We start from the raw sequence: 16,879 nt of genomic DNA, 5'->3' as shown, positions 1-16,879 counted from the left end.
TTACTGTTGATTTTTATAAAATTTAAATAAATATAGTCTTTATTGATGTACTTGTTAGTTTGATCAATTTGTATGCAAACGTAGTATCCACTTTTTTTTTTTGATCGCTCACTTTTACTTTTCTCCTAAACGACAAATTTCTTTAAAGTGTAAAAATAAAATAAAAAAGTAAGATTTTATCATTATTTTTTATTGTTTAATTTTTTATATCATTCAGTTATGAATTATAAATATATACTGAAATGACAATCATGTAAAATATATGACATGTCATCCATGTAAGCAAAGAACATATGTCTCTCTTGATTTCTGCAATTGGAATATAACTACGAAATTCTTCAAGTCAAGCTAAATTAACAAATTAATTTTTGTAGTTAAATTAAAAACTGTAAAAGTTTAGATTTTTTTGGTACATTAAACATATCCTATAACCGACTTGAAAATTTCATCAATTTTTACTAAAATTTAAATAGATATAACCAGCTTTATAGAATTAAAAAAAATACAAATATTATAAATATTGAGATTTTTTTAATATATATTTATACCGAAAACATTTCAATATTAAATAAAAAGAGTTGGAAATGATGTGATATGGGAAAATGTTAAAAATAAAAGAAGTCTATCAGCTACCTAAACTTTTGATAGGGACCATAGGAATAATTAATTTAAACACCAAAGGAAAGAATTGGTCCCAAATTCTATGTCAATAAAAAAAAACATTTAAAATTACCATAATTGATAGATGGTTCCACAGAAAATGACCCCATTTCAGTTCTGACCCCATGGGAGTGATTAGATTGAAATTCGTTTTCAGAAAAATAATATTCTTATATGACTTGAGTATCAATGTCACAATGTGCCTATAAACTTGTACACGACGGCCATTAGTAACAAAAATTAAAGTTTTTATCAATTAGATCGAATATAGTAATTTTGAAGCAAACAATAAGGGATTGATTGATAATATCATAATTTAATTGATTAGAATTTGAACTAATTGATAAAATTACATATTCATGAATTAATTAATTTATTGTTAGTTTTTTTTATTATATATAAATTTAGGAGTAAACTGATATTTAAGTTTGTTTACATTGTTTTTCTTTTGATTTCATGCAATAATATCGTCATACATCTTACAATTTAGTTGACGTGTGCCTCAATCTAAGTAAAGAATTAGGTTTGAGTGGGTTTTTCTTTTGAGCTAAAGATCATCGTGATTTCTATATTTATATGTCGGAATCTACTAATTCATACTAGATAATTTTAATCAATTAAAAACAATATTTTCTAATATTAATTTTAAATTGTACAAAAATGAACACGTCTAAGGATGACCCAATTTAGAGGTTAATCGACTTAAAAGGAATATTATTTTTAAATAATTAATGTATTTAAGTGTGCATTAATTAATACTAATTTATAAATTCGGGAACCACCCAACCTTTATTCCTTTTATTTTGTACAAACTTATAAGAGATAGATGCCTCATTTAAGGTGACAAATTTGGGTTATTGGCTTGGGCCAGGTCACATATGTAGAACACTGAACACATATGTATCCCTTGTTGATGAAACAAAGTATGAGGATCAAACAGGGGCGGAACTAGGGAGGGTCGAGGAGGGTCGGCCGACCCTCCTCGCCGGGAAAAAATTAAAAAAAAAAATAGAATTTTTTGAGTTTTTTCTCGTAGGGGCGGTTATAACCGCCCTAGAAACCGCCCCTACATGTGTTGGGGGCGGTTTTCCCTTGTAGGGGCGGTTAAAACCGCCCCTAAATCTATAAATTAACAAATTTACACGTATTTGCTGCTGTTTTATTTTTCTAAATAGCCGAACATAAAAATTTCGACCCTCCTAGATTGGAGTCTTGGTTCCGCCACTGGGATCAAATTACTCCATTTACCAATAAAAATGAATGATACATTGAAAAGTATATGGATGAAATTAAATTTAATCATCCAAAAATATTCAAATTTTTTTATTTTTTTATTTATGATTTAAATATTAAAATCGTCAATTTTAGTCTATTTTTCAATTTCCAGTTTCAGTTTCAGTTGTAGCCACTAGTTCAAATTAGAATGAAAACAGTTTAATTATACCCTTTAAATTGCTTTAATTTTCCTTTTAACTATTAAGAATTTTAAATATGAAGGATATATTTAAATTTTTTTCCACTCTAATTTTAAAAAATAATTATAACTGAAAATTATACAATATTTAAAATTGACGATTTTGAAAGTTCGACTCATAAATAAAAAATTCGAAAAAGTAGAATACTATTTAATGATTAAACTATTAAACTGGTTATATTAACTACAGCTTGAGAAAACTGTAAGCCTATTATCTTACTCCACAAATATCACTATTAATCAATACATAGAATTACACTCTATCCACTAGTTGGGATGTTGGTCAAGATATAAAACATTTATCGCATTACTTCCAACTTTCAAGAGTGAATTAACCGGTTCATGAATCGTTTGGTCTGAGTTTTTTTTGAGTTTGACCATAAAATGTCCTGAACGGACGCTAACTATAAAACGACAGCTTTACATTTTTTACATTCATATTAATTTCCAATTAAACCGGGTAGGTTTTCTACGCGAGGCAAAACTCTAAACTCAAATGTCCAGTCTTATTCTTTAATCACTACTTAAAAGTTCAAATTACTCTTCATCAAAGTTATTGTTAGAATATGCTTAATTCTAATTTCTATTTGTATTAGGACTCTATTGTAGAGTATTTGGGTGAAGGATAAATTTATTGTCATTAGGCAATTAGGAAGATATAATCCAATTAGAATTAATATTCCTAATGCCATATAGACTATTTATTCACTATAAACACACTACCTTATTCACCTTTTAGAATACACCAAAACCGAACACACAATGTAGACATTGATATGAATAAGGGGAAAAGGGTGTGCATGTGATGTGAGGAATATAAGTTAATTCTTACCCTTTTGGGTTATTTCTTGTAGAAAGAGAACCATTTTGTGGGTTTTTCTTCTAAGGGCTTATTTACTAGATGTTCTCTATTTGGTAATTTTCTATCAATTTTGTACTCCTTTTGATGATTAGTGGATGACTCGATTCTTTCGCTCGTGAATGTACGTTTTAAAGCAGAATTACGTAAATTTCTTGTGTTATTTATTTATTTTGCTACATTGTTGTTAGTTGATCAAATCCATGATTAAATATCTACCGAATGGTTTCGATTCCGCTGCGTATACCAACTCGGTCAAGAACCGCTCACGATAATTGATACCAAAAATTCAACATCAATATTAATGTTACAACATTTATAGATTTTGTAATATAAAAAAAGGTTTGGCCAATTGTAATTCATCTCTTCCACCAAACTTCTACATGAAATTGAACCAATAAAAAGAGCATGGATTGCAGAGACAGCTAGCTAGCTGGTCAAATTCAATAGTAGAAAAGATCGAAACTTTAAGCTTTAAGCTAAAGAAGGGTATGGGTCCAATACCACCTTTAATAAAATCTTTAAACAAAATGTACCCAAACTGCAAAACATTAGTCAAGAAAAAGATTCATAATTTAATTAAATGATTCAAAAGAGAAATATAATTAAAAGAAAAGTTTGCAGTAGAAAAGGGAGTGGGTGTGTTAAGATGGAGGGGGCAAGTCTCATCACAAGATTTATTTATCAAATTATGGACCCTTAAAAGATGTTCCCATTACACAAATTATTCAGCTTCCCTTTTTCTTTATTTCATTTCCTTTTTAAAATATGTTCACTAGCTATCATGGTCAGATGTAGGGTTGTGAAAATATTAAACCAAATTGAATAAGAGAACTGAATTTAACCAATAAATTAAGTATAGTTCGATTTAATATTATAAAAATATTAATTTTAGATTTACTTCAATTTTGAACATGGATACCGTTTGAATTGAAATGTTTTAAAATCAATAAATTTTATTAAATAAATGAAATATGAAATCCATAAATTTATAAATTTTACTTTTTTAAATGTATATAAAATCCATATAAGAATATATTTGAAATTATTTAATGTTAGTACAATATATCATTCATAAGAAAATAATGGATTTTAACTTTTCCACTTATAAGGTGAAAATTTAAATAAGGGATTTGGAGTATGAGTGAATTTAAAAATTCATGGATTATCATGTCATTTTTTGTACATGAATTGTGCAAAATCCATGAATTTTGTTCCTCCAAAATCCTCAATCCAAACGGTGTCATAATTGTTTTTGATCAAGTATTCAATGGAGCTAAAATAACAATATTTATTAGTTTAGTTCAATTCGATCTGATTTTTTAGTATCACTTTACGTATTTTACACGTGACTCGTAATGCAAAATGGCGGCGAAGGAATTAAAATTTAGAATAATTTTTTTTTCAAAATAAAAAATTAAATTTCGAGATAAGTTTTATTTAATATATTTATTTAATTTAGATTTAATTAGATTTTAAATTTAAATTTAAGTAGATTTTATCTCAAAATAAAAATAAAATCTTGAGACAATTAACATTCAATTTGAATAAATATACTTTTAATAAACTTATTAAATTTAAATTTAAATTTAATTAGATTTTAAGATTTAAATTGGATTTGATTTTGGTTTGTTTGTCATGTGGTTTACTTAGAGATGCCTCTGATTTGGTTGAGTTTGTAGATGATGCCAATTCAGCTTCACTCCAATGACTTTTGTTGAGTTGGCGGTGATTTGGAGAGTGAGGCGGCAATTTTATTGATTTGATTCACAAATGGATAAAAATGGTTTAAATATACCAAAACTGGTTAAACTAGCTGATTTTAAAATATTTAGATATAACTGATAAAACTCGCAAACGTTTGGTATTTTATTCAGTGAATTATGCTGAATTGGTAGCGATGTGGCAAGTGAGGTGACAACTTTTTCGGTCTGATTCACGAATGGCTAAAAAAGGTTTAAAATATTCCAAAATTAGCTAAATTAACCGATTTTAAAAGATTTGAAAATAACAGACGAAACTCACAAAAATTTAGTATTTTATTGAGATTAATCCCTGAAAATAATATAATTTTCCGTGTCCTTGTCTAAATGTTTAATTTATCTATGTTTATGTTCATGCTACCTAACTTATAACTACTGAGGAAATTAGAATATATATAAAAAAGTTATTAACTAAAAAACAGATGAAATAAAGAAATAAAACATTCGCCCACTTATCCGTTAGTTTTCATTCTGCTTATAAGTTATAACTTAATTTAATTTCTTATCTATGACATTTTTTTTGATGGAAACTTATCTATAACATTTTGTTATGAGTAAATAAATCTTATTCTTATTGTTCACATATAATTATATCATAAATCATATAATTCAACTATACATTCATTTATACTAATTAATTTATTATATATATGATAAATAATTATAATATATCACAATAATCTTAACAAACAAATTGGTTCAAGTCCATATAATGTATATATTTATAAAGAACGAAAAATCAAAAATTATATCAGTGATATCTAACATTTATAAAATTTTATTTTTAATACGTGATATTTTTTTATTTTAAAATTAGTATTTAAATTTATTAATTATATATTACATAAGTGTTTTGAGCTATTTTTAATTATCGAATTGCTAATAATATCAAAAATAAATTTTAAAAATTCTCATCATTTTATTATTTTTATCATTCTGCATATGCTAGTATGCCATTTTATTAAATTAACATTATTTTCTTTGCTTGTACGATATAATTTTAATATTTTTATTTTTAAGCACATGATAATCAAAAGGCGGTTAAAATTACTTATTTCTTATATTTTAAAAATTAAGACATAATATAAAAAGAACTAAAATTTCAGATACTTAAATAATAAATTTTATAAAATTAAACACAAAAGGTATAAAGTTTTCCATAAGAAAAATATAGGACCATATACTTAAAAAGATAGAGGAAACCATATATATACATAAATGCAGGCCACTTAGAACCTTCAATGTCACTATTGACCAAACACCCTTTTCTTAATTTTCAAATGAGATTTTCCCAAACAGACCCTAACCCGATTGCCGTCCTAAGATTCTAAGGACCCATTTTAGATAACGACCTCTTTAATCTTTATACATTAATTAATTTGATGATATCATGAATTTAAATTATTAAATACACTTTAATTTTCATCTTTATGATAAAAAGCTGATATCATACATACCAACCCCATTCAAATTTGAACTTACATATAAATTTCAAATTAAGAAATCATAATTTAATCGATTAACGAATAGGACTAACACCAACCATTTTATATTTAGAAATTAAATGGAAATTACTTATTAATTGGCTTCTTCTGATCTACTTTTAATTTGTTTATGTTATATTGATTGTGTCCTAATAAAAATCAGACTTGATGGACCCTCGATCATCCACACTTTTCGTGTTATATGTATTCTAATTATTAAAGCAATTAGGTTCTATTTTATTAAACGGGATAGAGGGGGAATTATTTAGTAAGATAAATATATTAGTGCTATTGCGCAATTGGTATATGTTAAAATCATAAAGAGTATATTTCATATTTTTATATTAAAGAAATGTGTCTCACATTAAATAAAAAATCTAGTTAAATTAAGTTACATTTCTACAAAACAATAAATAAAAAATAAAAAATAATATATAAATTATGATATAATCATTGATTTACTCACAAGATTAACTAAATTATAACTACTATTATAAGGTATTGATTTTTAATTTCTCTAAATTTTTAATATAATTAGCCACCTTTCGACCTAATTGCTCCCATTTTCAACCAGCTTTGTTGTTCTTTATTTTTTGGGATCCAAAAGCATAAAAACTCAAAACTCTGCATTGAAATTTTATGTATTATTGATTGAATGCCATAAACATATAAACATCCAATACCTACTATGCAATTACTTAACTTAAAATTTTCCATAAAGTTATTTTGGGATATTAAACATGCTGAGTTTACTAGTAACTACAGAAAAATCAATATGTTTCATTTTTTTTTTAAAAGTCAGTTAATTATATTTTTTATTATAATAGAAAGTCACTGCAGCGATTCAGTTCGATATTGTTATAAAAATGCCACCGAACTTATCGTGTATTACAAAAAGATTATTAAGTTATATCTATTTTATAATTATGGCTTGCCACGTAAGCAAAACGATGCATTTTAGAGGTGAAATCGGCGAGTTTTATACGGGTGACTTCCCGTTGTAACAACATGCTAAATTCGGTGATTTTTTTGAAATAAAATGAGACATAATGACCTTTCTGTAATTACTGATAAATTCAATGATATATGATGTTTAATATCCGCTATTTTTCCCATAAAATCAATCATAAATGGTAAATGATAATAATAATAAAAAGATAAATTTAAATTACTTTACTTCAGTTCTATTCAAAATAATTAAAGCAAATTCCCCTACGCTTTTCTCCTCTATCACCTCCACAAACCATCCCTGCGCACGTGCCAAAAAAACACACAGCACGTGGCAATCACTCCACCAAAATTTAATTTGGTTTTTGCAAAAATTAAAATAAAAAACCCAAAAAAAAAGGAACAACCAATCATCAAGGTCTCCATGCACTAGCCCACACTACCGGCTGTTCCTTCCAACACAGGAATATTCCGGCGTCGCCGCACGGCGTCATTGACCAACAACCTTCCTTATACCTTCTCAAAAGAGCGCGTACGTCATCACACACCTCATCGCTAAATAAATTACCGTTAAACCCGCATGCATGCAGCCGTGAAGACCACCGTGCCGCCGTTTCTCTCCGTTCAACTGAATCGGCCGGCTGACGTGCCAGCAAGTCAACTATTGAACGTCCGGCACTTCTCTCCAACATCAATCTTTCATTACTTGTTCGTGAAAAACTTTCTTCTAATGACTCAAAGTAAACCCTAAACCACCTTAAACATTCTTGAAAACCGCTTACAAATTCTAATCCATCAATACCTAGATCAAGATCAGCTTCTTCTTCAACTATTGTGATGAGTCTTGGATTTAATCTTCTAAAATTTGAGATTACGTGATCCCTACGGTTCCCAACTGATGTAACGGAGTGTAGAGATCCAACGCAGTTTATAGCTAAAGCTTCGTCTTCTTTAATGTCTAATTCTGCTAGGTTTAGGTCATATAAATCACCTGAGTGATGTATAACGTTAAATTTAAACGGTACACCCATAAGCCGAGCAAATTTCTCCATTCTGCTTCCAATTTCTTTCATTACTCTCTGGACTGAAGCTAAACCGCCACCGCCACCGCTTGTATTTCCGGCCACTACGGTGGTTATCCGCAAATGTGGTGTCTCATCAGTACGAGTAGCTAGGGCTTCTAACAAAGTTGGCCATTGAGTGCAATATGTGTTACTAATATCAATAATATGCAATTTAGATTCACCTTCAAATGCTTCCATAATTGCACCATTACAACTTACATGGCCAAAAGTCGTCCAAGGACTCACCTCTTGAAACTTCAACACCAACTTTCTCGTAGATTCAAACGAGCATGTTTTATCCGAAGCAGAAGCTAAAGTCCGGTAACACCGCTCGCCGGAGTCAGTCATCCGGCTAAAAAGAGCTTGAAGAAAATACGAGGCAAGCTTTTGATCCGTATCTCCATAAGGCGAGCCAACTTCATTAAGCATCCACATCAATTGCTGGACACGGCCGCTGTTCTTATCCGCAACAGCACGAGCCGTTTCGAGCAGCAAATCGGAGGCCCACTTGCCGGAGAATTCAAAATTTAGGTCATGAGAAGGGGAGAAGGAGAAATGATCGGTGGATTCTAGGGCATGGTGAGTGGTGGGAGTACTTGTGGTAGTATTGGGAGTCGTGGTCGTGGTAGTAGTAGTGGTGGTGGTGTGCTGTTGATGGTGATAAGTAGGATAGTAATGTTTAGAAGAAGACGAAGAAAAGTCTTCTTCATCCATGAAAAAGTTGAAGCATTCTTCGTCTTCTTCTTGATGGTAGTGATGGTGGTGGTTTTGTCTTGAGGATTTAGAGCTGCTAGAGGTTCTGCTTGTAGTAAAAGATTGATCAGATTGTTGTTGCTGTTGCTGTTGTTGAAGGGTAACTAACCTAAACAAGGTATCCATCTAATAATTTAACATCAATTGAGATGAGTTTGGATTTGATATGTTTATGTTTGAGTTGGTGTGGGTGTGGGTGTGGGTGGGGATCTTATTTTTTTATTTGTTTTGCTTTAAGTGTAAGAGAAGAGAGGGTATGTAAGTGTGTTTTTAACAGTGGGAAATAGTGGATGGAGAATCATTAAAGGGTGAGGATTTGGGTTTCATTTTTTTAACTAAAGATCATTAGAGAGGTGGAGAATATAGAAATTTTAGGTAGAATGTTTCCACCATATTATTCGGACTCCAAATTCTTATCTAAATATGGGTTCATATTTTATTTATGAGTTCGACACAATAAGATATTAGACAATAAAATGTCATTGACAAATATATATAATTTTCCAAGTTATGATTATGGTGAGGAATTTACTTCGTCGCTAAGTCGTCGGTAACTGATAAATCTATCGGTCATATTTTATCGTTAAATTTGCTTTTGTATAATTTATCGATGGATCTTGTTGTTATTGATAAACTCCGTCGATAATTAGCTTTCTTTAGTATTATATGATCATTGATTAGATAAAAAGATTATGGGCATTAATTATGTAGTATATTGTTTTTAATACAAACACATGTACATTTTAAACTCACGGTCTCATGTAAAATAGAAGAACATTTCATCAATTCATCTGCGTTTCGAGAATTTGTAGTATATTGTTAAATGATGTGTATGAAATGATGTGTTAATTAAAAACAAGGCAAAATAAATATATTTATCTATAATTTTAGAGTTTTTGCCAAATATAAAACAATCTTTAAATTTTATCAGTTTAGTCCATCATTTTTTCGGTTTTTTCCAAATATTTTAAACTAACGTGACGCAATGTTGTTGGTCTTATTGTACAAAATCTATCATACGCGGTGTATACAAGTTCATTTTGTCAAAAATAATTGTGAAATAACGTTTCATAACTTTACAAATTATATGTAAAAGAAATTGGAGAGTATGATAGAAGAAAGGAATCTATTAAAAAACAAGTGGGGCTTGAAACATTTCTTTAAATAACTTGAACATGAAATAAAATAGTTAAATGTTAGGAAATAGAAATTGAATCTGACAAAAAATGAACATAAAAAAAGAAGATGAAGATGAGGTTTATGGTGAGTGGATTAGCTTTTGATGAAATGTAGAGAGAGAGAGTGGGAGCAGGCGTGAGGAGAGAGAGTAAAGCTGGTGGCTGCCGGCGTGGCATGATCGTCATCATCAAACCCACCATCACTAAAAATTCTTGCCTCCTAATCCATCTCCAAACACTGCCAAAAATCCTCCACCATACACACTCAATTTCACTTTTTTGCCTTTTCTATACTATATTACATAAAATCCCATTACCATCAAACACACACTTTATATAATAATAATAATAATAATAATAATAATAATGCCCCTAATTCCAATGCATATATATTATGCTCTTCTCCAATATCTAGGGCATGCTTTCTTCTACTTTTTTATTTTCTTCCACTTTCCTCATAATATATGGAGTAGTACTTCCTATATCTACATTAATCCACTACTTTTATAGCTAGATATAATTTGATTAAGTTGATAATATACACTAAAATGTTAATTTATGTTGGTTTAAAAATTTAAAAAAATTAATGGAAATCAAACCAATATGAAAAATAATCGAATAATTTTATTTGTCTTGATTTTAAAAAAATTGGTTCGATTCTATTATACCGATAACATTACAGGTTAGGTCCAACTTGTCTCTATTAACTTTCAAACCTAATTCATTGGGTCAAAATAGTTAATCTAATTTAATTCTAAGCACATTCACTTTCCTCTAAATTTATAATCTTTACATCATGACTGGTGTCAAATTCAAGCCCAAACAGCAGATGAGTGTTCTGGTTCATCAACACACTTTTTTAGGTTCAGTATACTACAAAGCACTCAATTTGGCTCTAATGCCAACTGTTACGATCCAAATTCAACTGATCGAAAATGATTAACCTAATTTAATTTAATATTTGATTCTAAGCACTGAAAACAATTCAAGACATCCTTACATTAATTTTTCATGTTGGATGCTATAGATAAATTTAATTTAATTTATGTTTATGTTTATTGTTTGATTAGGTTTAGTTTTGACATAACCAACCCAAATAAATCACCTAAACCGACTTATTTTATTCGGTTCGATTCAAAAAAAATGTGTATACACAACCCTATATATTAGACCATTTCTCAAGATAGGTATTGGCCCCATTGTTGTGTATATAGATAGCTAGCTAAGCTCTCTCTCATCTACATGTCACTATACACTTACCCTAAATTCTTTTATACCCAACTTGACTACACAAAAACTCATTTTTAGGTTATCTTTCATTGGTTCTTTATGATTGCTCCACTAAGCACTACTTGTCCTTTTATTGTCTCTACCTTATTGTCCTTATACATATATACCTCCAACCTTAATTCTCTCTAGAAACAATATCTATGTATTTATGTTCCAAAACATTATATATCTAAATGTTTCGGTTGCCCTACACATATTTATATGCAATAAGCCACATATATCTTTATTTGTTTCTGTGTCAGCTTCTTTGAATCCAACTCAAATTTTGAGAGATCGTCAAAATATTTTTGGATTTGATGGTTCATGCATATATATATTACTAGTATATTTGTGTTTCGTGCAACTTTTTGAAGCTTTTGGGTTGTATATATGGAAAAATTAAACCTTTAATATATAGCATTTTTATGCTATATAGTAGCTATTCAATTTGCATAATTTCTAGGGAATAATTGTGTTTGGGAATATTTTCTTCTTGTTCTTATTTTTCTATATCAATCATTAGTAAAATTCCATGTGTGGATTCTTTGTCTATTGCAGATAACTTGGTTGTGGAATTTTTGTTTAATTTCTTGGAAAACATCATTGCTTGCTGGCAGAAGCAGCTACATGCCTCTCAAAGCAAAAAAATATATATATTTTATAATCCACCGTTTTATACTACTATTTTTTATTTCCCTCTTTGCGAGTCAAATTTTTATTGGTTCAATTTTTTAAAAAAAAATTAGCTCAATTTTTTTAAAATTTCTCTACTCAATTTATTGTCATGTCAAATGACACACAAAAAAATATAAAAAACAGTCAAATCATATTACCCGTAAATTAAAATATTTGTCTATTTATATGTGTATCAATTTATCTTATTTCAATATTAAAAAAGTTCAAAATATATCATTTATCTATCAGTTATGATAAATAGGTAAAATTATTAATTTGTATATTCATAATTATAATTAAATTGATAGAAGCATCATTAAAAATAATCTTAACTATCTAGCCCATCAATTTTACGAATCATGATAATTATATTCAAAAATAAAATATTTAAAACAATCTGATTAATAAAAAAATTAAGATATTATCCCGCTATTTTCGTGATAAATTAGTGTGTATTTAGATGATTTTATTATGAAAAAAACAATTATAACAAACTTTTATTAATAATAGCATACAAATTTTCATAAAATTATTTGACAGATAATTTCTTAAATTTTTATGTTTTTTCTTTAACTATATATACTCTATCATTAAACTAAAATTAAAAGACTAAAATATATTTTATTTTTTTATTTTTTTATTTTTTTTATTTTTAAAATTTACTGTTTGAATATAATTAAACAGACTCGCAAAATTAAGATACCAAATTTCCAAAATTATTTTTTTAAATTATATATATATATATATATATATATATATATATATATATATATATATATATATATATGATTGTTTCTTCTCATTATAATGCGAATAAAAATCCATTTCATCAATTTTTTTTCATTATTTACAATAGAGAAAATTATTATGGCTCCCCAATCTACATATGTCATCATTCATATTTTCGTCTTTTTTATTTGAAAAACTAATGATATGATCTTTTATTTTTTTTTCCATCAACAACAATTTAATCCTTCTGTTGATCATTTTTTATATTAACTGAGTCAAATGATTTAACTAAAACAATTCAAACTTTAGTTTAGTCTTTAAACGTATTTTAGACATAAATACAAATAAAAATTATGAATTAATAAAAGTTAATAGTTTAATATATTTGATTTTTACTTTTCCTACTTTTAAATATTATTAATTTTATTTTTTTATTTTTCACACTTCATTTAAATTTTAAAACTAAATTATTTAAAAAAAAGTACACATTAAAAAATATTTAAAAATTAAATTAAAGCCGTTAACTCACTAAATCTCATAATACTATAATTTTAATTTAAACATATTCAAACTATAAATTTAAAAATTAAATTATTATTTTTCTAATTTAGTCTTTTAAATGATTAGTTGATAAATATCGAAGTTGGATAGAATGAGTAAATAGTTGAAAGTCAAAAAAATGAAACATCATACCGTTTAATGTCAAAAGAGACGAAAATATAAATTATAATATATATGAGAACATTTAAAAGAATTTGTTATATACAAAATTGCTCCTTTTCTGGTATTGATTATTTAGTCAACTCGTCACCGTATTTATTAACAAATGAGACAAAAATATAATATCAAGGCTTAATATAAGAGATGCTTGATGATGCAAATTGGACCCAAATTATTGTAATCCGTTTATTTGGGGATTAATTTATATGAATACAATTTGACAAAAAAAAATATATGAATACAAAATGTTGTCATCACAAACATAACAGATAGAAATATTTAACTATAAATTTTGATGCGCGTCGATTTTTTTTTTTAATTACAAAATAGAGTGTTTATAAAGAAATTAAATCTATAGCCTAAACAGTTTGTTGTATAACATTTATAATATTTAAACTATAGCTTTTTGATAAAGTGGTCATTTTTTGAAATTTCAACTTGCTCTATAGTTTAATTTGTACAATATAGTAAAGAAAGATGGTATTAAAACATATATATATATTGAATTAAAAATAAACATATATAAGTGTGGGTATATATATATAGTCAATTTTTTATCTATATTATTATAATAAAATAATAAACTTAGTATGAGTAATTAATTAAGCATAGGCTGATGATTTGAATGGAATGCTTAAATCAATAGTTGTAAAACTAATCAGTATGAAATTTAAATAACTTTCTTCTAATCAGAAGAAGATAACCCATCTGTCGATGGATGACTTTTTTCTGATGTGGCGTGGTGGCATAAGGCCATTAGTCACAAATTGATTGTTCTACGGTCGTCCCACCTGAATTAATTTGACCGGGTTCACTTCATTAAAAACAAAAAACAAAGGATTAATTAATTCACCCCCTCTACAAATATCAAATGAACCAATCTGGTCGCTTTTGATACAAACAGATGTAAGACTAGCATTTTCGTATTAAAAAAGCCCTCGGAGAGTGAATTTTTTAATTTTACTTAATTAATTAAATTAACTTACTTAATCATAATTAATTATATTCTAATTAATCAAAACTCTAATTAACTAGTAAAATACAATTAATTATACCCTAATTTATCCTAATAAACTAATAAAAAATTAACCATAATCATCTTCTCTCTCATATTTTTATCGATGTCACCATAAATTCCGACCACCTCATACTCCGGCCACCAGCCGTTTCGTCCGGAAAACCCCCAACCCGTTTATCCTCCAAGAGGATGAACAAATATGTTCATCCTCTTGAAGGATGAATCGTTCATCCTTTAGAGGCTTCATCCTCAAAGAGGATGAACATCTGGGTCCATCCTCTTTAAGGATGAAGAATGGACAAAAATATAAAAATGCCCCTTATTTTTTTTATAAATTTATTTGATGTTTGAAAAATTTAGAATAATAAAGGTTAGAATGAAAAATTAATGTAATTAAATATAATTTGTAAAATTGATTAAATATAGGGATTTTTTAAAATCTTTTTCATGTTGTTAATGAAGAGTGAAACTCACCCGAGAAGGTGAAATTGGGCAAGGGGTGAAAAGGGGTCTTTTTGATACGAAAATGCAATTAGGTCTGTTTGTATCAAAAGCAGCGAAAATGACTCATTTGATATTTCGTACCAAGTTGAGAGGGTGAATTGATCCTTTGTTCTAAAAAAACCTCCAATTCTTGTATACATTTCAATCTTCATTAATTTATATCTAATAAAATAAATTGTTACAAATTAAATTTTATAAATTAATTTATCAGGAAATTTATAGGCGTGGTATTTAAGGGTGTACACTTCGAGGTTGGGAGTTCGAATTCCAACTCTCGCACATGTCATGTTTGCCTGATTTGAAATTTGGTTAATACTCTTCTAACTCTCGCTAACAACTAATCGACATATATACACTTGAAGTTGATAATAAAAAAAATTAAAAGGTGTGAGACGAGTTAGTAAAGATATTATCTAATATAATAATTTTTTTAAGTAGAGAAAAGAATGACATTACTAATTAGTAAATGGGAGTTAATTTCTTCAAATCTAAAATTTATCCATTTTTTTAATTCCACTTACATAGATGACACAAACAAAATAATATTGAATATAAATATTTTATTGTTTACTTATATGTCATCCATTTAAATGGATTCAAGAAAAATAGAAAGGGAGTCATTCTCGCTGTCTCATCCTAATTCTCTCCCTTTATAATCAAAGAAAACACATTTTAATTAATATTCTTGACAATCACTTTCTTTTCTTCGATCTCATGTGTTCCTGGGATTTAGTTAAAAATCTCTTAATTCAAACTAAGTTAAAAATCTCTTAATTCAAACTAATTATAAATCCTGCATTATTGGGTGTAACCGAGTAGAAAAAACTCACAAATTAACTACACAAATTTGATTCAAAATCATTTTTAGTTAAGTGTGAAACTCGTGTGCCAGCTACTCGAATTAATTTTTGAGCTGAATTCAAGTATCTAAATGCTCCACCCGAGTAAAAGAGATATAAAAAACAGTGGCATTAACTATTCAAATTTGATTTAAAATCATTTTTAATTGAGAGTAACACTTGAGTTCCAGCTGCTCGAATTAATTTTCGAGCTGAATTCGAGTATCTAAATGCTCAACCGTGTAAAAGAGATACCAAATACAATGCATAAGTGGCGGTAATGGTGACAACTCAAGCGAAAGGATCGACCGCACCTAGCAGCAGCAGCTCTCAACTTGACAACAACATCAAGATTATGGTTCCCGGTTCAAATGTTTTTTTACGTTTCAAAGTGGTTGAGCCGATTCACGATTGAACTGGTCGAACCGGTTGAACAAGCAGGCCAGCTCATGTTCTTAAAACACTGGGATAGAACAGCTAGAACTGGGGTCACTGAGTTGAGAGGGAGAAAGAAAAAACACTATGCACAAAAACCATCAAGAACAGTCATAGAAATCCATCATGAGATTATGACAATTCACCATCAAATTAATTATATCAACAATGTAAAAAGCTACACTATAAAGGAAGATGGAATCCTCATTTCACCTTTACACATGTTCATTCTAACCCTTGCACTCACATTTAGGTATGTGCATTCGGTTCAAATCAAACCAGGCTCATTTTTTTTGAAAATCAAACCGAATCTAAGCAGTTGGCTCAGTCATTTTTGAGTTCAGTTTGCACTAAGAAATTACCTAATTCTTTTTATTCAAAATCGAACCAAAAGATAAATTTTCTTATAATGTCAAACTAAACCAAACCGAATTATCGCGTCAGTTCACTTATTTGGTTTGATTCGGTTTTTTCACATTCCTATCACATTTGTGTCTGAGAAAAAGG

At 28.3% G+C, this 16,879-nt stretch overlaps 1 protein-coding gene across 1 annotated transcript; it reads right to left on the bottom strand.

Annotated features, from left to right (window-relative positions):
• Positions 1 to 7,387: 7,387 nt before the first annotated feature.
• Positions 7,388 to 9,401, bottom strand: LOC126656223 (protein SHORT-ROOT). Its single transcript, XM_050350736.2, has one exon. The coding sequence runs from the start codon at positions 9,129 to 9,131 to the stop codon at positions 7,602 to 7,604; it is 1,530 nt and encodes a 509-aa protein (XP_050206693.1). The 5' UTR covers positions 9,132 to 9,401; the 3' UTR covers positions 7,388 to 7,601.
• Positions 9,402 to 16,879: the final 7,478 nt, after the last annotated feature.

Source organism: Mercurialis annua, linkage group LG7 (genome assembly GCF_937616625.2).
Source record: "Mercurialis annua linkage group LG7, ddMerAnnu1.2, whole genome shotgun sequence".
In the NCBI taxonomy this organism is placed as follows: Eukaryota; Viridiplantae; Streptophyta; class Magnoliopsida; order Malpighiales; family Euphorbiaceae; genus Mercurialis; species Mercurialis annua.
This window is presented reverse-complemented; position numbering and strand designations above follow the sequence as displayed.

Excerpts from the sequence above, each read along its gene's own strand:
- LOC126656223 (XM_050350736.2), bottom strand. The coding sequence starts at position 9,131 with ATGGATACCTTGTTTAGGTTAGTTACCCTTCAACAACAGCAACAGCAA.